Source organism: Heterocephalus glaber, unplaced genomic scaffold (genome assembly GCF_053883595.1).
Source record: "Heterocephalus glaber isolate CG9 unplaced genomic scaffold, H.glaber_assembly_v1.0 deba00001465, whole genome shotgun sequence".
In the NCBI taxonomy this organism is placed as follows: Eukaryota; Metazoa; Chordata; class Mammalia; order Rodentia; family Bathyergidae; genus Heterocephalus; species Heterocephalus glaber.
The window spans coordinates 18,821,678-18,841,801 of record NW_028258312.1 but is presented as its reverse complement, the minus strand read 5'-3'; the positions used below and the strand labels follow the sequence as shown (position 1 = coordinate 18,841,801).

Genomic DNA, 20,124 nt, shown 5'->3' with positions numbered 1-20,124 from the left:
CCTGGATTTCTTAACACTTTTGATGGTATTTTTTTATGTGTGGATAACTGTTCAAATAGATGCTTCTGTGAGAAGACAACTGGTGGAAAGTCCTAGTCTGTCATATTGCTGGCATAGCTCCCTGGCATTTTCCTTTAAAAAGTGACTGGCTTCATTTTAAGGCAAATCCATAGCATTCAATTGATGGGGAAATTTCCCCAAAGGCCAGAGGCCTAGAGCAGGGCAATATTAGCCCCCACACACACACACCCTTGCCGTACGCTCCAGGCCTTTCTACTGCAGGGGTGCCACCCAGAGATGTTAGGGAACAGATTCATATTGGATGATTATATGACTTTTGATAATCTCCATCATTTGGTCAGTATCTCTCTCAATTAGGAAAAATGAAAAACTATTACTGACTGGTTTCATTTTATTATTCAAACACGGAGTTGTATTATTTGTGATTTATTACTTAAACAAGGCTTACAAAGAACTACCTAGTGGAATTCCCAAAGACATGGTTGAAGAGATTTAAAAATAAGTAATACAAGGGCCAGGGATATAGCTCAGAAGCACTGTGCCTGCCTGGCAAGCACAAGGTCGCAAGTTCAATCTTGGGTACAAAAAAATAATAATAATAAATAAATAAATAAATAAATAAATAGTACAAGCTGTGCATGATAGCGCACATCTTTGGGCCCAGCTATTTGGAAGCCTGAAGCAGGAAGATCGTAAGTCCAAGGCCAGCCTGGTGAGATCCTGTCTCAAAATAAAAAGGGCGGAGGGTGTAGCTCAGTAATAGAGCTCTTGCCTTGCATGCAAAAGGCCCTGGGTTCAGTGCTCAGCACTGCCTAAATAAATACACACATATATAAACCCCATTTTTCTGACTTTTCCCAAAGTAGTTGGAATGTTTTTCATAAATGCTTGGAATGCTCTATTTCAATTTTATGCGTACTATGTAACATTTCTAGACAGGTTTACAACACTATCAAAAACTTTAACTTTCATAAACTACCAGAGATTCTACATAAAAAATCTGAATTAATGAAGTTTTACTCTAATATTTGTATATTTACTTATTTAGTATTGAACATTTAATGTTTGATTATAAATTTGCAATGTTTCTCAGACATGAACACACTAGGAAATAATTGGGAAACAAGGCAAAAGTTTCTACGGAGGTGATGTAGACTGTTGGGTATGCTGGTCACCCACTCGCCCAGGGGTCCCACCCACCAACCCGCGAGATTCCCAGATCAGTTCCCTGGCCGATCCGCTCACTGCCTCACTTTGTACCAGCGTCACACTTTGCACCAGCGTCTGCGTTTTCCAGACTCACCGGCGCCCCCTAGTGGATACCACGCTGCATCTTTCCTTTGGCTGAAGCCAGAATACAGAGACCCTCTCTGGGATTTAGAAAGAGGAAATGCAAATGCAGACAAACTCAGGTATTGTTTCTCCTTCAACTGTCCCGGTCGACAAACAACTTCAAGAGCGGTCTTTAATGTAAGGCCAAACGCCGGCCGGGGGGGGGGGGGGGGGTGCGCGCGGTGGCAGTTTAGATGCACGGATCACTTCATACTCTACATTTCACGCTTTCTTTTTTTTTGGTATCGGGAATCGAACTCGGGTCCTGGAGCTTGCGCAGCAGACGGCGAAACCACTGAGCTAAATCCCCAGCTACATTTCACTCTTGCTAACCAAGGTATCTTTAGCGCGGGATACGCTGCGAAACAATTCCTTGAAATACAGCTTATTGGCTGTCATGATTAAAGTAAGCAACCGAATAAAAGGCACTATTAAATTTAGGCTAAAACTGCCCTAAAAAGACTGTAGCAAGCAATTGGAGAGTTGCTTGCATCAGAAATAATGATGTTTTCAATTTAAACTGACAATGTCTGATTCTTACATCATTGTATTAGTATCGTGAATAATCGTGAAATGTTTTGAGACAGAGTACTATGTTTGTGAATATAATTTTATGGCTTTTAGTTCTTTTAGTAGGACCCATTCCATCGATATGGAAAACTAAGAAGATTGATTTCTGCTGTATAATCTGGCATTTGTTGTAAATTAAAGCTTATTTTTCTGTGAAGGAAACGTATTCAATAAAGTACTATTCTTTAAAATTTTTAAAAAGAAATGATATTTTATTAAATTATACCATCCGCCCTGCCTGACCTACACTTAAAATAGTAATGAGAGCGATAGGAGAAACATTGATGCAGAGAATTGGACTCTTGTCTCTGCAACACTGAGTCAAGAATGTTCTCCTTCAACATCTTTGGCTGCCCGCTGGGCAGGTCTGGGGAGGAACGAACAGCTGAGCTGCTTCCTCCGCCAACTGGGCTGGAAGCAAGAGACTCCCAGTTAAGCCATGACCTGCCGAGCTGCTTCTGTTTATCAGTTGTGAGTCCCTAACCGGCCCCAGAGAATAAAATATTTGGGATCCACAACTCACTGCAGATAGGGCACAGGTAAGGACTGTGGTGGAAAGCAACAAAGTCTTCACAAAAAAAATTCTAAAAACCCGGAGTTTAAGTCAATAGAAGTGCTTTTATCTTATAATAAACTTCATTTGTATACAGTTTACCTACAATCAAATGCACCCATTATAAGAGTATATATGCTAATTTGTTTCATTTATAATGGTAAAAAACTATTAGTAACTAATTAATTAGAAACTAATAGTAGTTTCTCTTAGTTCATTGAAAAGAAAGTTTTGTGCTATTATTTGTTTCTTCTTTGTAAGAATTTTTTTGTGTCTTGTACTCTGAGTAACTACTTTGAAGATAATGATACACAGTGCATTAACTATTGTTATTCTCTTATTATTATGTCATGAATTTTTTTCATAAAATTAGAAAAAGAATATAGTTCAAGGGGTTCAACAAATGCTACACACTCACGTAACCACCAACCAGCCAAGAGAAAGAACATTTCCATCACTCCAGCAAGTTTTCTTGTGCTCTTCCCTGCCAGTCTTCCACCCAGATTGTTTTTTAAGCAACAAAATATTTATATGAACATTTTTAAGTTGAGGTAACATAAAAAAGGATCTGTTCACTTGCCATAAACATTTAGATCTTTAATTCTTTGCATGAAATCAGCTAAGTATAGGAATAGCACAGACTAGTTTCTAATGAGTTGTTGCCACAGAGCAAAGCTGGCTAATGTCTGAGATGTAATATCCAACCAAAATATAAGTGGAAAGGGCATTGTAATCTAAGCGACATGCTCTGAAGTTACACAGGTTTCCTAGTAGGTAGTTAATATGAGTGTAGGTAGTTATTATGAGTGAGTAGGTTATGAGGAAAGAAGGAAAAAAAACTAGCACACACATAAAAAGACTTTACTAAGAAATATTGCATTTAAGTAAAATTATATGGAAATTGAAGATAACATTTAAAACATAAAAGTAATTACAGTGAGCATCCCAATTTCACAAAACTCTTAGAAGTCTCCTACTGAAACCCCTTCAAAACATTTATGTCACATCAAATATTTTCTCTTCCATCTTAAAAATAAAAACAAACTAAAGTCAAAAACATTATTGACTGATAGACATCAAGTATGAGATTCAGAGCAAAAATTGCTTTCTCAGTCTGAAGCTAACGTTCTCCTCCTAAAAGTGCTTCCTGCGCGCTTCTCCACAGATCAATGGAAGACTGGAAGCGAAGTTTCCCAGCTGCCTCTTCCTACACATGCAGAGAATTAGGAAGGTAGGGAAGCAAATCAGAGTCCTGCTCCTAAACCGCCTGTGGATCTCTCTCAGGTAGCAACTGTGCAAGCATTCTGGAAGTAGCAGGCACTTTCAGCACACACACTTCAAGACAGCTGCAGTCCAAAATGTGGTTTCTCTCACGACTTAATAAAAAGTAACTCCTGATGAACTGGTGTACATTTCATTAGGTAATGAAAACATGAGCGCAGTTTTATTCCAAAAATGACATTAGTAAGAAACCTGCAAAAACAAGTGTAATTGTACAACAGTCTTTTACTTAGTATTTGTTTAAAGTATAAAAATAATGCATACTCATAAAAATATAAACTAACATTTTATATGACAAGTTTCCATTTACCACTGTAATGTGTACATTTTTATATCACAAGTAATTATTAAGATTGTTATAACTAAGTCTTACAGAAATAATACTTTTAGCATTCCCTAGTGTCAGACAACTGGGCTAGTTCCAATTTTTAGTTATTTTTACACTCTGAAGAACACATTTGCATGTACAACTTTTTCTGTACTTTAGGTTATTTCCTTCAGATATATATTTTGATGTGTAATTATTGCATTTGGGTACAAAATTCTTCTATCTGTTGTTGCATATTTTCAGTTTGTTTTATAAAAGTACCGTATGATAATTTCCTTTAAGGCAATTTGTGTATACTATCCTCTCAAATATTTCTACCCTAGAAAGCATAAAGATATATATGACTATTTTGTTCATAATATTATTCCAGTATTATTTTCATTACCAAAAAATTGGTTACAATTCAAAAATTAAAAAGCAGTTAAACAAAATTAGGTTATTCATAGGATATACTTTATATAGCCTCTAAAATTATATTTCCAAAAATATGGGATAACAATAAAAATGTTCGAACAAGCATATTAAGTGAAAAGTCAGAAGATAAAATGATAAATATGTATATGATCTCAAGTATCTGTGTGTACAAATATATGTATACATGTTCATAGAAAAAGGCTAGAAAAATCTTTCAAAATGTGTGCAGTGATTACTTCAAAGGAGATGACTGCAAATATGTCTTTCTGTATAGTTTAGTATATATTTTTACATATTCAGGATATTCTTTCTGGTGGTTCTATCATATATCACATTTATGCATTTATACAAAATGTTATATGTGTGCACATAAATGAAAATTAAATATAACATTTAATATAAAATAGTGATATTCTTGAAATTATTTTCCAAATTTGATTTTTCTTCCTTTGTTATAAACAATTTACCTGGCTACTTTTTCATCTCACAAAAGGAAAACACTTGCGTAAATTAACAGGCTTTCTTCTGACAAAATGCCTTGAAACGGCTCGGCCCCGTAACGTGGTCTCCGAGTCCCAGCTTTAAATGGTTTAGCTGGATTATACAACGACAGATTTAGACACAAGAAAAAATACGACTGCGTTTTCCACAAGAAGTTTGCCATATTTACATTACTGACTTGTCTTAAGCTTTCAAAAAGTTCCTTCCCAGTGGAGTAGAATCAGAGTTCGTACGTTGTCCACGTTTGCGTCTCAGGCGTCACAGAGAAACAGCCACGGGACCCGACTGCTCGCTCTGCAAACACCAGTGACCGCCGCCACCGCCACCTGCAGGTGGACTCCAAACTCTACTCCGCCTACAAAGACACAGGGCCCTTTGGAGCCTGGCGTCTGCTCACCTATGCAGGCTCATTTCTGATTTCAGCCCTCTTCCTGCCACCCTCCACTGCTAGTCTTGTGAATGACCCTCCCTGAGCAGAAACACTGTGTCCGCTCTGTGGGCCAATTCCGCACAGACTTCACCTCTTCCGAGAAGTCTTCTCTGCTCCTCCTTCGCTGCAGGCCACTTGCCTGCTCTTCTTCTGGCTCCTTCCACAATGGGCTTCCCTCCATGATCTCCCTCGTCATTCTGCATGCAAACTCTGTGTGCTTGTTGCTCATTCTCTTCTAGAATGTCAGTGAGGCCAGCGGTTTCCTCCTGCTTTGCCCACTACTGCATTTTCAGTGCCTAAAATTGTGCACAGAAAATGGCCCAATGAATGTTTGAAAGCTCATCTGCCCTGACAGACCAGATAACGAGTGGAAGGGGGAATAGATGACTGACAGTATTCACCGGGGACTTGAGCATCGAAAACACAGTCCTGGACAAGGTGGGGCCAAAGTGGTACCAGAAAGAGGAAAGCGGAAGGAAAGACAAGAAAGATAATAGAGACTTCAGCAAGTGCTTGGGAAGGTGGAAGAGACTGAAAATTCTTCAACTTCCACCTGTAAAATGGGACAGTGTGCTCACTGGGTTGTGAAGATTACTGAATTATAAAAATACAAACACATCCACACACAGCAGACTGCCTTGCACATAGTAGGGATTCAGCAAAAATGTTTGACTTTTTCCCATCCCTTACTTTATAGTTTGGTCCGAGATATTTCTATACCTACAAAAAGCCAATAACAAATTTCTAGGAAAACTGTACTGAACAAACTTATTTCCACTTTGATTCCTAACAGTATAAATCATGCTCAAGGACAGCCACAGCAAATGCAAGATGTCTAAAGTTTCACAAGATTGGAAATCATGGCCATAAAAAGAGAGGGTTATTGGGGGAATAAGCTTTGCACAGAACGAAGTCTCGTGTGTTTTAGTAGTGGGACATAGGTGTATTCCCAGGACACAGGAAAACTTCTCATGGCTTCCATTACCATTTCTTATTGCTGAGAGAAAAATGCACAAAATATTAAAATCTGTCATAGAGCCATTTGGCTAAATGTATAGATGTCTAGAGCCAAAAATACATTCATTGATTTTTAGAATCAGAATCTATTTATATGCTTCTTAAACAGATGTCTCTGGTCACCTTGAGGCACAGGTGCATGCTTCAGGCTGGATGCTTTCAGGACACTGGTCTTACTACATGACAAAAATAGAGTCCTGGAGATCCTGAGAGCAGCCAGTTGGGATGGCTGCCCAGCCCCAGTGCTTCTTTCTGGTGAGCTGACACTGGCAGGGGAGTTGAGTCAGGGTTTCACAGCACAGAATGCTGGATCCACAAAAGTATGCTTGGAGCCTTCCTGGCAGAGCAAGAAACTTCCCTACAGCAAAAGAGGTGTCTGGAGCTAGACTAAATACTCCGGCTGCCAGTATTACAGACAGCCTATAAGCCAATTTAACAATGAGCAAGGCTCTTATTGCCCCTGCAAATGACTATGGCTCCTATATCTGGTGGCAACATAATCAACAGCCATGTAAATGGTCATTGTCTTGGAAGTGGTAGAACGCCTTCCTTTGTCCTGTGTTCCCTGTCATGTGGGACTTGGTCATTTCTTCAGTTATTGCTTGTTTTTTTTACTTTGTTTGCAAATGTGAACGTGTGTGATGGACTAAACCCTACATGCATCTGCAAAGAGAAACATTTTCCCAGAGAATACTTTTCCTTTGGCATTTTATTTCATTAGAACATACCAAAGTTGCTGTATTCTAAAGCATTGTACTTCTAAAGTGGTTAGTCAATTTGTTTGGCTGAGATTAGCCAACCCCAGATAAAAGGCAAGGAGAGTCCAAGGCAAGAGGTAAGAGCCAAGTAGTTGGGATTTAGTAGCTTGATGACAATTACATGTCTGGGGAGAAGCTCTTTGTGCAGAAGTAGAGGAGACAGAAGTAGAATCTGAAACCAGAGAATGGAACAAGAGAATCTCGCTGATGTTTAGAAAGAGGAGGAGTAGCAGGGTTTAAATGTGAAGTAGGACTGAGAGCAAATTGCTATGGGCACTTGCAGGAAGCCTCCCCTAGGGGGTGGTTTGCCCTTTGGGACAAGCAGGTGGTAATTAGGACCTGCAGAAGATGTTTTGCAGGCAGAAAGCACCTCCAGCACTGGCCCAGTACATGAAAATTCCAGTTAACACAGAACCTGCAGCCCAGGGAGAATGGGAAGATAAATAGATGATAGTTTTATAGAAAGACAGTAGCAATGTTAGGGACACCACAGTTGCCCTGTGACCAAAATGATCTTCCCCTTCAGGATGCCATTTCAGAAGTTCTTTCCTTTGAGTTTTTCAGTGTGATCCTTGATCTCCAGATCACAATGAGCTTGTCTGGAAACTTGAGGGTTATGGGGCCTACAAGCCTGGAGTTAAGATGCTCTCCAGGTAAATTGTTTGTATACTAATGTTTGCAAGGCCTGGACTAAAGTATTGTCCCTTGTCCGATGCAAAGTTCGAATTTGAGGAAAAATGAAACCTATACTGCTTTGAAAAAAAACCCTCACTTGCTGAAATCCCAGCCTTAGTCTTTCCTTTGAGTGCAAACATAGACCACCCCAGTAGATGGAAGTCAGACACCCACACCAGAGACTACAGCCTGATGCATTCCAGGAGGGATCAGTCAGGAGACATAGGAACCAGTTAGAGTTTCACCACTTACGTTTATGAGTCATTTAAGCTCCCTGGTTTCTTCGTATTTTTTATCTATAAAATTGGAATATCACACCTGCACTGCCTTCCTTATATGTGTCATGAGATAGACCATGAAGACAACCTCCTGAAATACTAAGTGCTAAACACATTACCAGAAAACCAAAGCAAGTAAAACCAGAATAGCAAGAAGACCCCAGGCCCAAATGAGGTCTTCCAGGAATCATGGCCTGAGGCTGCAGAGACACCAGGCAGGGTCAGGAAGAGCAGATGGAGGAAAAAGCAATCAGGAGTCTTCTGATGACTACGAACTGCTTTGGCCCATGGCTGGGTGAGGCTGGATCAGCTGAGGATGTGGCACTTGCTAGACACCCAAGGCTAGGGTTGCCACTGGCTCATTATGCGGTATGATCAAAAAATGTGGTTAATGTTTAAAATTTAACATTTTAAATTTTATTACAGTAAAAGACATATCGCCATTAATCCCTCTCAAAATACTCCCCTCATTTCAAGCACATTCATCCCATCATCCTTGCCACTTCTCAAAGCAGTTCTTTTGTGTGTGTGTGTTTATGAGGTGTGATTAAAAAAAATATAATGAGTTTTTAAAAATGTAAACATTCACTGAGTATTTTGATCACCTCTCTACTCACTGGGTGAGCTACAAATAGGTGCTCCTCCCTCAAAACCTTTGATTCCACCTGTCACTGTTCTAATATAAGTGCCTTGTTAAAATGAGGTATTTCCTGCCATGTGCCTGGAAAAAAAAGTAACAAATATGAGAATCTACATTGTTACTATGCAAATAGCCACCCCCAGGATTGTTAGTATCCAATTTACAATGCAGTTCTGTCTTGACCTCCAACCCTGACCATCCCTCTTCCCTGACCCCCACATCAGGAGTATTTCTTTATATCTATATCAAAAATATCAGAAGAGAGTCATTTTTAAGCATTTAAGATCAAAGTTGGACATTTCTCTTTCTGTGCTCCAAGCTATGCTAATCTTAAATTAGGAAGCATTGTTGAAGATCATTGACTTCCAGGAGAAACTTCACATACTCATTTCAGGCAGGTAGGAAGCCAACGTAGATAGATGATAGATAGATAGATAGATAGATAGATAGATAGATAGATAGATAGATAGATAGACAGATAGATAGATAGATAGATAGATTGATTGATTTGTGTATTGTTCTATTAAAAACTGAGCAGCCAGGGCCGGGGATTTATCTCAGTGGTTCTGCTGCCTGCCTCACAAGCGCAAGATCCCAAGTTCGATCCCCAGTACCAAAAAAACAACTGAGCAGCCATTTAGAGAACAAACCAGTTAGACTCTTTTTCAGTAGGGCCCATTTCTCTAGCCAAATATCATGGATTAAAAGCTGAATTTAAGGAAGGAAAGAAGTTGCTAGGCAAGGTCAAATCTAGTTGCTTTTTCCCCTCACACTGTCCTTGCCTGTTTCTATTTTTTTCTTGGCTAATTGCCACCTTGTGATAATCACTAATAATAGTTACCTTTTAGAGCATTCCTGGCCTGGCACTCAGCTGAGCACTTGAAGTATACTATTACATTTAATCCCTTCAGCCACCTCTTTAAATCAATATTGTTTGGTCATTTTACAGAGGCTAAAGCTGAGGCTTGACAAAGTAGTGTAATTTTGCCAGAAGTAAACAGACAGTAGGTTGAGGAGTCAGGTTTCCAATCCACTCTCAAAGAACCTGTAGCTTCCTGGTTGATACAGGTGTGTCAGTCCACCCTGATGCTAGATAAAATGACAACTAGGAAGTGTAATGAATCTTTTTTTGTCTAAAATATTTTGGAATGCTGGTTTGGTATTCATGAAGTTCCTGAGGTGCTCTTTATCATGAAAGTATCTTATTTCTCCATCCATTTTGAAAGATAATTTTGCAGGGTCCATCAATCTGGGTTGGAGGCTGTTTTCCTTTAGGGCTTGGAATATGTCACTCCAAGCTGTTCTTGCCTTGATGGTTTGCATTGAGAAGTCTGCTGTGATTCTGATGGGCTTTCCTTTGTATCTGATTTGTTTCTTTTCTCTCACTGCTTGTAGAATTTTGTTCTTCTGTTGGATTTCTGGAATCCTAACTATTATATGCCTATGTGTAGATTTTTTTTGATCAAGGCTAGCTGGAGTCCTATATGCCTCACTTATCTGTATGTCAGGTTCTTTCCCCCTAGTTGGGAAGTTTTTTGCCATCACTTCTGTGAACTGTTTTTTTTATGTCATTTGCACTCTGTTTCTTCGTTGACTCCAATCAGTCTTATGTTATTCTTCTTTGCATCGTCTAGCAGCTGCTGGATTGATTTCTTGTGGTCCTTTACAACTTTAAATCAATTTTTCTTTTCCTGGTCACTAATTGCAATCTTATCTTCTATATCTGAAATTCTGTCCTCACATTGGCTCATTCTGCTGCATAGACTTTCAATGGAGTTTTTAATCTCCTGGAAATCTGTTTGCATTTGTTTTATGGATTCCATTTGTTTCCTATGTTGAGATTCCATCATGTTCCTCAGCTCCACTATTTTTTTAATCTGTGTCTTCTCTAGATTTATTAATCATGTCTTGCACTATGGGCACAATCTCTGCTGTTATCTGAGAAATTGTTTCTGATTTCATTTTTTCCAGATCCTCTTTTGTTGCTAGTTCAGGGAGTGCAGGTGGTTGAGTATCAGAGTGTTCCATCTCCTTTCCCTTTGGGGTTGCTGTAGGTGATCTGAAGGTCTGGTTCTGAGGCTTGTTTACATGGCTTCTCATTTCGACAGGGGGTGGGGTGGGAGGGGGGTGTGCTGCTGGTGCCCGCATGGCTCACCTCCTCTGTGCTGGAAGCGGTGGTAGGTTGGCCGGGAAGCCTCTTACCTTGCATTGGGAGCTGTGGCACGTCGACCTGGAAGCCTCCTCTGTGCTGGGAGAAATGAATCTTTTTTTAATGAATCTAAACCATAGGATACTATATTTCTAAGTTTTAAGGACTTTTCTTAAAACTGCCGGAATGTACCATTAGAGCCAAAATCATGAGTGGTCTTCACCTATATATCAAAGTATGTCATTCAGCATCCCGAACATTGTATGTCCTTGGGGTAGGGCAAATCTGGCACCATAACTTGGATCCTAACTTAGCCCTTAACTTCACTTCTGCCTGTGAATGAGAGCCAAGTAGTATTAACAAAATATGCAAATTTTAAAATTCAAAAAAAATTTTAAGACTAGAATAGTCCATTCCTTTTTGCAAAATAACTGAGGAAAAATTTCCTATACAAGACTCAATCATTTATTTAAAAACTCTAGCCCATGTCACCTGTTACTATTGCTAAATTTTCTATAACGCTCCCCTTGTTGGCTAGAAGAATTAACTTCTTCAGTTAGCCTATGCAAAGGACTTGGGAATAATGTAACATTTTGCTTTCTCTTTGTCTAATTTGATGGTAACTGTTCTCTTACAAGGCTGTAAAAATGAAACCAGGAAAAGAGTGTGAGATATAAGATTAACAATTATCACTTCTCAGTCAATGAGATAAAGAAGTAAAAGCCCTAGCATTTGGGGTTTTGGTTTTTTGTTTGTTTGTGTTGTTTTTTTGTATAACAATGAACCTTAAGGAAACCCCCAGGCTCCTAAATCCCAAGGATTTAAAGACTTAAAGGACAGGGCCGACCCCACTGACATCACAGAAGCTTCCTGTAGTCACAATGCTCTGAGTTCTCAGGAAGATGCCCAAGAAAGATGAGCTCTTTGGTTAGGATGCAATCAGGATTCCTTAGTACTTTGGCTTTCTAAGAAAAAAAGAGAAAAAGTCCACCACTGTTCCTTTTCAAAAAATCAAAATAAAATCAACCAAAAAAAATAAAACTGGAAAATCAAGCCTCATGAGTTCAGGTATTTATTTCATTATTTCATGGTGTTCAGGTATTTATTTCTCTTTAGTAGCAAATTTATATTTCTCATACTTTACTACCTTACCTGTATTTCTCTTTTCTTTTCTTTCTTTTTTTTTGGTATCAGGAATCAAACTCAGAACCTTGCACTTCCAAGGCAGGCAGTGGGACCACTGAGCTAAATCCCCAGCCCTACTTGTATTTCTTACTACTGTACATATAAACAAATTAATAAATCCCAGAGAAAACCCTCAGGTGGCTTGGACACACTATGGTAGGATTTCATGTTAGAAGTCTTTGATCTCGACAAAGTTCCTAACTGTCTCATGAGGTACCTGTGAGGATATGCTCTGCTAGCTGACCACAGGTGTAATGTGGCCACAAGGGAGAATCCTGGTGTAAAGCAAATCAGAAGCATCCTTTAAGCTTTGCCATGTGTACAGAAACTACCCTTAATAGGAACGGAAATGCCACCAAAGCAAAAATTCATTTACCATAGTTCCTGATCTGATTCTGCATTCTAGTTGCCTAGATACAGATGTAAACAAAAGTGCCTCTCCGACTACTGACGAACGGCTCGATGAACCCAATGGCCCCTTCCTGGCACAGACGGTGACCAAGAAAAGAAAGCAAGTACTTTTAGATATTCATATGAAAAGTAGAATATAGTATTTTGCTCAGCTTTTCTTAGAAAGCTTTAAAGAGTCCTGGATGAATGATTTTTCTTTTCAGTCTTCCCATGTTTCCTGTTTATTCTGCCCTGACAAAGCAACCCATGACAGCACAGACTGAAAGGATAAAGGATCTCAGTTTGTAAATACATTAATTGGACTGATTTTAATTTATGGGACTAAATGTTTTAACTCAAGAGTGATTTTTTTTTTACAAAAATTTAAAAGGAACCATGATAAACTCAAGGTGTAGACTTTAACCAGAAAAACTATAATCTAATAGAATGTTGGCTTTATTAGTACTTGTCATGTTTTTTCCATTAATTAAAAAGAATGTTCAAGCAAATGGTGTTTTTAATCTTTGTAATTCTCATCACACCTGACCAATGGTTTTGGTCTATGGAAAGACCACCAGAAAGCTAGCAGGATACCAAGCACTGATCCAGGTGCTGTTGAGTGTACCTGGCACTATCTGTGGGACTTCAGGCGATTGCTTAACCTGTTTTTTTCTTTTCCAAAATGGGTTAATTAGCCCTATCACACAAGTTGCTGTGGGGTTGGAGTGAGCCACTCACATTAAGAGTTTAGCAGGTAGGAAGGGCTCAATCAATAGCCATAAATGACTATTTCCTTTTCCTGAACTTGAACAAGTCCCACTACTTCTCTGATCCTCAAGTTCTTCACTGATAAGAATAATCATCTTCAATTATTTTAGTAATAAGAATTTCAGTTACTCAAAGTAACTAATGTCATCCGTAATGTAAAAATAATGACACCAATCTTCTAGGGGTCTTGGAAGAATGAAATCTTATTGTATTCAAGAAAGGATTTTATAGTATAAAGCCATAAGAGTATAGCATTTTAAAATCTTATTATGGGGCTGGGGGAGTGGCTCAGGGGTAGAGTGCTTGCCTACCATGTGTGAGACCCCAAGTCTAATCCCCAGGACCATAAAGTATTAAACAGTCTAAAAATTAAAGTATTATTATGGAAGGATGAAAACTGATATGTGTAAAATCCCACAATAACCACCAAGAAGTTTTACTGAGAAACAATTTTTACATATAATCACATCGTATCCTGCAAGAGTGGGAAGAAAAGGCACTAACTTTTATATTCAGCTAGCAAATATTTTAAAATTTAAATACTGCCCTAGACACATAAAAATGAATTTAAAAGGAAAAACTAATCGCACTACATTGGTAATGACTTTGCTCAAGGTAGTAGAATTATGAATATTTTTTCCTGTAATCTTTTAATTCTCTATACTTTTCCAAATTTTTCTCCATCATCATGTTTTTTTTTTGAGGGGGGCAGTGCTTCTTTTTTGTTGTTGTTAAATTCTTTTATTGGTACATTTTAGGTATACAACACAATTACATTTCTCATTGGGAATTGTACCTTTACATAATACATCTTGGTTCTTATTTTTTCCCCATTCCTAGCCCTCCCATCATCCCCTCCACCCTTCCCTATTTACAAAGTGGGAGGGCTAGGGGAAAGGATAGAAGGGAATGGGATTAATATGAGAAAATGGAAAAATAGGAAGAAAATCTTTGTAAATAGGGAGGAATGGAGGGGTTGAAGGGAGAGCTGGGCAAGGGTGAAAAATAAGAACCAAGAGAGACTATGTAAAGGTGCAAATTTCCAATGATGAATGTCATTATATTGTATATCTAAAATGTACCAATGATTAGAATGAATAATCGATAATGTAAAATAGGAAGAAAAGGTCCAAAGAGGTAGGGGTAGTGGGAGGGGCAGGGAAAAGGAAAGAAGGGAAAGGAAAAATGCTGAGAAATGGAAAAAATGGAAATAAAGTCTTTCCATCATCATGTTTAACATTTGTCACTTTAAAAGTGTGGGTATTGGGTGTATTTTTAAGATGATGATATTTGTAATCCTCCTAATAAGACTTCTAAATACACATTAATAAAATTAGAAAAATATATGTATATGTAACACCAGGAGAATCACCTAGTGATTCATTGCTCTTGGACACGATCCATCACACTATTTCATCCCAAAATATAGAGGGCTATTGGGTGCCAAATATATAAGGCAAAAACCAATGTTACCAAGGAAATTACCAAGACCAGACTCTCACTGGCCTGGAGGTCACAGGGAAGAGATGGGGAGTATAGAATTAGAATGAAATAGGTGAGGATCTCAGAGCCCAACACTGTTCTAGTAGGAAATAGGCATGAGAAAGCCAGTGCCAGAATAGAACAGTCAGTTCTTCTAAGGATTAAAGATGGTCCCCAGAGTGTGGACACCTGAGTGACCCATTCTCTACGGGAAGGTTGGGTTGGGGGCCATCCAACCTCTTGCAGGTCCTATTTGCTACTGGGGAGGGGACCAAAGCACAATCACTGCAGTTCACTGACTGCATCCTGAGCAGCTTCAAACCTACTCTGGTTGCTGGGTCAACCAGAGTAGGTTGCATGATTACTGTCAGGTGGCCTTTATGTGCTTTCTTGATAGTGGACTTACCTACTTAAGGTGTTTGTTTGTTTTTGAAGAGGAAGGACTCCAACTAATTTGCTTGGATTTAAAGTAAGAAATGGTAATTCAGGTGGGCATGGTGGTACATGCCTATAATCCCAGCACTCAGAAGGCTGAGGCAGCAGGATTGCTGTGAGTCTGAGGCCAGTCTGGGCGACATAGTGAGTTCAAAGCCAGCCTGAACTACATAGCGAGGCCCTGTCTCAGAAAAGCAAAAACAAAAACAAAAAACAAAAAAATGATAATTCTACTGACATTTGCAAAAGGACTGATTTCTCTATGGGGGCTCTTAACGTATTCTGCCCATCATAATAGCATACCTTAACAAATAAAAAATACACTAGGAATATATTTTATGTTTTTTTAAACTGAGATGAAATATCACTCACACTGTCCCTACTGAATTAGTTCAGGGGTAGTCTCTTAAAATTAGGATAAATCTATGTTCTATTTTTAAATTTTAAAAAATAAAAAAACATTGGATTTTTAGGCACTTTTCAGCATATGCAAAAGTGAATATATTTGCTTTTCTCTTTTGTCACAGAAATTTTGTTAAACTTTAAACCTGGCAAAAAATAGAACATTCTAGAAGTATTTCATTGGATTGGAGGTTGTCAACTAACTGTTCATATGACCAACTATGTTTAATACTAGTAAATTATGTATATACCTGTGCGTTTATGGATTTCTCTTTGACTATAATAATCTGACATCCAAGTGTTTTGAAAATAAAAACTAAAGATAGATTAGTTTTCTGCTTTTAGATTTGTTTATTGAAAATTAGCTGATTCCACTAAGAAATTAGCATGTCAGGAATAATTCACTCTATTAGGACTTCTTTTGTAATTCAGTCAATAATCACTGGATATTTCCTTTAGGAATTATCCAGGAATAATCTATCTTTAGGAATTATCCAGGAAAAATCTGGTTTTTACTTTTCCAAAAAGTTCTTTGTGATATTAAAGCTATGAAGTGCAACACTCTAGTGTCTTCCCAGAACTTCATTTTGGTTTTAGTCACTACCAATACAAATGGAGTATGTACAAGATTAAATGGGCTGGTGATCTATGTATCATATACATTTTGTTTCAAGTCAAAACATTTATTTAAGGATAAAAAGGATAGGAGTAGCCTATAAAGAAGCAGATGATATATATATTTTAAATCTGTGACCTTTGTTTTAGGTAAGATTATCTCCAGCCAAAATGTCAACCAAGAACTCTACAGATCTAGTTGAATATGTTGACAAGTAAGTCCATAAATTACTACTTTTAACTACTTACTGCACTCAAGGATTGGGTCAGAGACTACCTGAATGAGACCTCTGAATTTATCTTCACTAGTTCTCTGCTTTCAGAAGGCCCTAAACCATCTCAGAAAAATGAAAGTCTCCATCTGATTCCTTTCTGACTCTCAAAGCAAATAAATTTTACTCTCTTTAAATGACTTTCATACATACATGTACATTCTTGTATAAAGTAACACAGGCAGTAAGTGACATATGATGAGAGAAATTATAGTTTACCTTGACTTTCAAAATAAACCAAATACATTTGTTAACATTTCATGATAAAAACTAGGAAAAGTATATATATAAAATCAATCATGGAAAAATTCTGTTCCTACCATTTACAATGCCAATCTGGAGCTCATCCAGGCAGGAAGTTAAATGAAGTAGATCATTCTAACTTGTACATTTGTTCATCAATTACAATGAGCAGATACCACTGATTTTATGATAATGCATCCAATGTCTACTTAAGCTTAATTGAGCAGGAAAACAGCAAAGCCTGGTTTCTTGGAGCTTTTGGGGTTTTTTGTTTTTGTTTTTTCTCCTGCTGGTGGAAGAAGTTTCAATGGAAATGAGGACACCTCAGGTCTATTCTTGAATCTGCCTGCAATCAGCTACTCAACTTTGAGGAGGAAAAAAATCTCTCTGGGCAATCTCTTCCTCCTCCATAAAATGCAGTGGGAGTTCTAAGTGATCAGTGATGAGTACTTGCTACTTCTCAACTCTCGCTGAAATTTCTCATCATCATTCTTCTATATAATTAAGGAGGTGGTTAAAATTTAAGAACTTTATTCTCTTCTGGGATTTAATTTTGAATGTAAAAAATTCATCTCATAAATCTCTTTGTATTTTTCTTTAATTGACTCTCTTGGGAAAAAAAATTTCTCACACGGAATCAAATATTTTCGAAGGTTCTTTTCATCCCTAATATTCAAAATCTGGTTATTATTATTTATTCACTTAAATGCTTATTTGCATTAAATCTCCTTACTAAACACCAGGTATTGTGCTAGACACCTGGTGAGTTACCTGTGAACAAATAAATAGGACAAAGATCCTTGCCTCGCTGAGCTTCCATCCTGGCAAGAGGAAGACACACACATTGCTAGGTAGCCTGGTCCTCTGGAAGCTGGCATTTGAGCCAAGATAAGATGGGAGGGTTTTGGGCAGATAGACATCTTGGAGAAGAGCAAAGTTTCTAAGGTAGGAATGGAAATGGAGCAAGGATGGCTGGGTAAAGAGATGGAAAATAGAAAGTTGGACTATGATAGTACCTAGGATTTGATTTGAAAGTTGATGGGTGGAGTAAGTGCTGAATTTCTCCAGTCCCTGGGGAAACTTCTAAATTTTCTAAATAAAAAGGAGGGCAGGAAATGAAATTGTTTTGTACTAAGCAGTTGTCCAGGGTGGGCTGTAGCCATTCTCAGAAATTCTCCCAGGAGTACATTTTTGGAAGATGAGGGTCTGGCTTTTTGGAAGATGAGGATCTGGCTGACAGCCAAAGAACAGTATTTAAAATTTGAACTCATGAAACTTTCAGTAAGTCAAATTGGCAAAATAATAAATAATTAATAATTTCTCCTTGTGAGTAGAATGTGGCATTCAGGGTGTGAAAGTATTCAGTTTCAATGTTTTTCTTAGGACCACAGCAGACATGTTATTATGTCATAATGCGTTGCTTTTGTTACTACCTGGTGGAGACAGATATTTCCCACTACAATATGGAAGAAAGGAAGACAAAATGCTGCACTAAGGCTTTCTGTGGGTAGGTCGTGCTATATTGAATGGTGCTGCCATGAGCCACAGCACCATCTCTGATTCTCTCACATCTTGGATTCTCCTACTGTGAGTGGCATAGCCACAGGAACTGGGCATCACCCTGAGGGCCCCCAGATCCACCAAGGCCAGGGCTGTCCAGACGACACTCCATCTCTCTTGTCCCAGGAGGCTCTCAGTTCTTGTCAGAGCTAAGAGCTTCAGTCTCAGTCTGGTAGAAGGAGCCCCTCCAACCTCAGAGCCTTGGTGAGGACAGATGTGAGCTGAGCAGGGAAAGGTGACTCGAGGAAGAATTGCATGATGTTGGGAGCAAGCTACATACAGAGAAGCAGAGGAATAAGCATACCTTGCGTCTCTTAGAAAAGTGCACCTATACCAGGAAAAGTCACTAATTAACCTAAACAAAGGTGCTGTGGGGTAGGAGAAAGAGAAAAAGCATTTAAAAAGTGTTTCCTGGGCCAGGGCTGTAGCTCAGTGGCACCAGGCCTTCCTAGCAAGTGCAAAGTCCTGAGTTTGAACCCCAGTAGCAATAATTAATTAATTAATTAATTAAAAAATGTTTTCTGCCTGAGTTACTGAAGCCCTCCAAGCCTTAGGTCCCTCCTAAATGGAGAGAAAATTTACTTATGCTATGGGGTAGTTGCAGTAATGAAATGACATGTTTTTGAAAGTAGTACAGCACTATATAGTACCCAGTATACTACAGTCCAGTAGTATAAGCACTATAATTAGATAATTATATGAAAAATAATTAGATAATTTTATGAAAAATAAACTATAATTAGATAATTTTATGAAAAATAAAACACAATTTCATAACAAAATAGCAATAGTTAATACTGTGTATAATCTCAAAAGCAGTTACTCAGACTAGAAGACATAGACAAAAAAGACTTACAAAGAAGAATCAAACAGAAAATAGCACAAAACTTTCTGTTCAATGAACTGAGAAACTAGTAACATAATCTAAACAAATGAGCATATATATTAAAATATTTTTGAAACGGTGGAGCACGTGATTTAGGGAATTATTTGACCTTTTGCCTACTTTCTACTTATCTGTCTTCTATGGATGCAACTTGAGAACATAATATTAAGCGAAATAAGTCAGACACACAAGCTTGAATATCGCATGGTTTCTCTTACATGAAAAACTCAAAATATATTTACAAATAAAGATCAAAATAGAAGAAATAAGGTATTACTATTAAAAATCCTTACATTTCTCTTAAATAACACACCGTCTGCCTTAATTTCCCAGGGTGCCATAACACAGTGCCACACAATGCATGGCTTAAACCATAGAAATTGATTCTCTCAAAGTTCTGGAGATGTCAGCAGGATTTGTTTCCTCCAGAGAGCAAGTCTGTTCCTTGGCCTTTCTTGGCTGATAGATACAGTGCTCCAGTCTGTCCTTCCGTCTTCTCATTCTCCTGGGGCCCCTGTCTTCATATGAGTTCCTCAGTCCTAGTGGACAAAGGGCCACCCTACTCCTGTAGGACTAATCATATCTGCAATGACCCTATTTCAAAGAAGATCCAATTATGAGATACTGAATGATGAGACTTCACATATCTTTTGCCAGGGGACACAATTCAGCCCATAATACCATCTAAAACTTACTAATGTTCTTGCTCTTTATTTATATTTTGGGTTTCTCATATAAGAGAAACCATGCAATATTTAAGTTTATTTCACTCAATGTCATGGTCTCATGGTGTATCCATTTCCCTACAGATGACCCAAGTCTATCCTTCTTTATGGCAGAATAGTACTCCATGAATAAAACCATTATACACTACAAACATGTACTAATAAAAAATAAAAACAGGAAAAAATCAAAAAACAAAAACTGATTAATAATTAT

The 20,124-nt window shown here is 38.1% G+C and overlaps 1 protein-coding gene across 4 annotated transcripts in view; it reads left to right on the top strand.

Moving 5' to 3' along the window:
- The first annotated feature begins 11,846 nt into the window (after window positions 1-11,846).
- Fam81b (family with sequence similarity 81 member B) overlaps window positions 11,847-20,124 on the top strand; it is a 127,327-nt gene continuing 119,049 nt past the window's right edge. For 2 of the 4 annotated variants that reach the window (XM_087180957.1, XM_087180959.1), the window contains exon 1: window positions 16,375-16,439. Coding sequence is in view for 1 of the 4 variants with exons in the window: in XM_087180958.1 (XP_087037084.1) it covers window positions 16,396-16,439 (44 nt within the window). In the remaining 3 variants the exon portion in view is untranslated. Of the gene's footprint in view, window positions 12,016-12,538; window positions 12,644-16,374; window positions 16,440-20,124 lie in introns of those variants that run through there. The other 2 variants (XM_087180958.1, XM_087180960.1) reach the window with 2 other exon arrangements.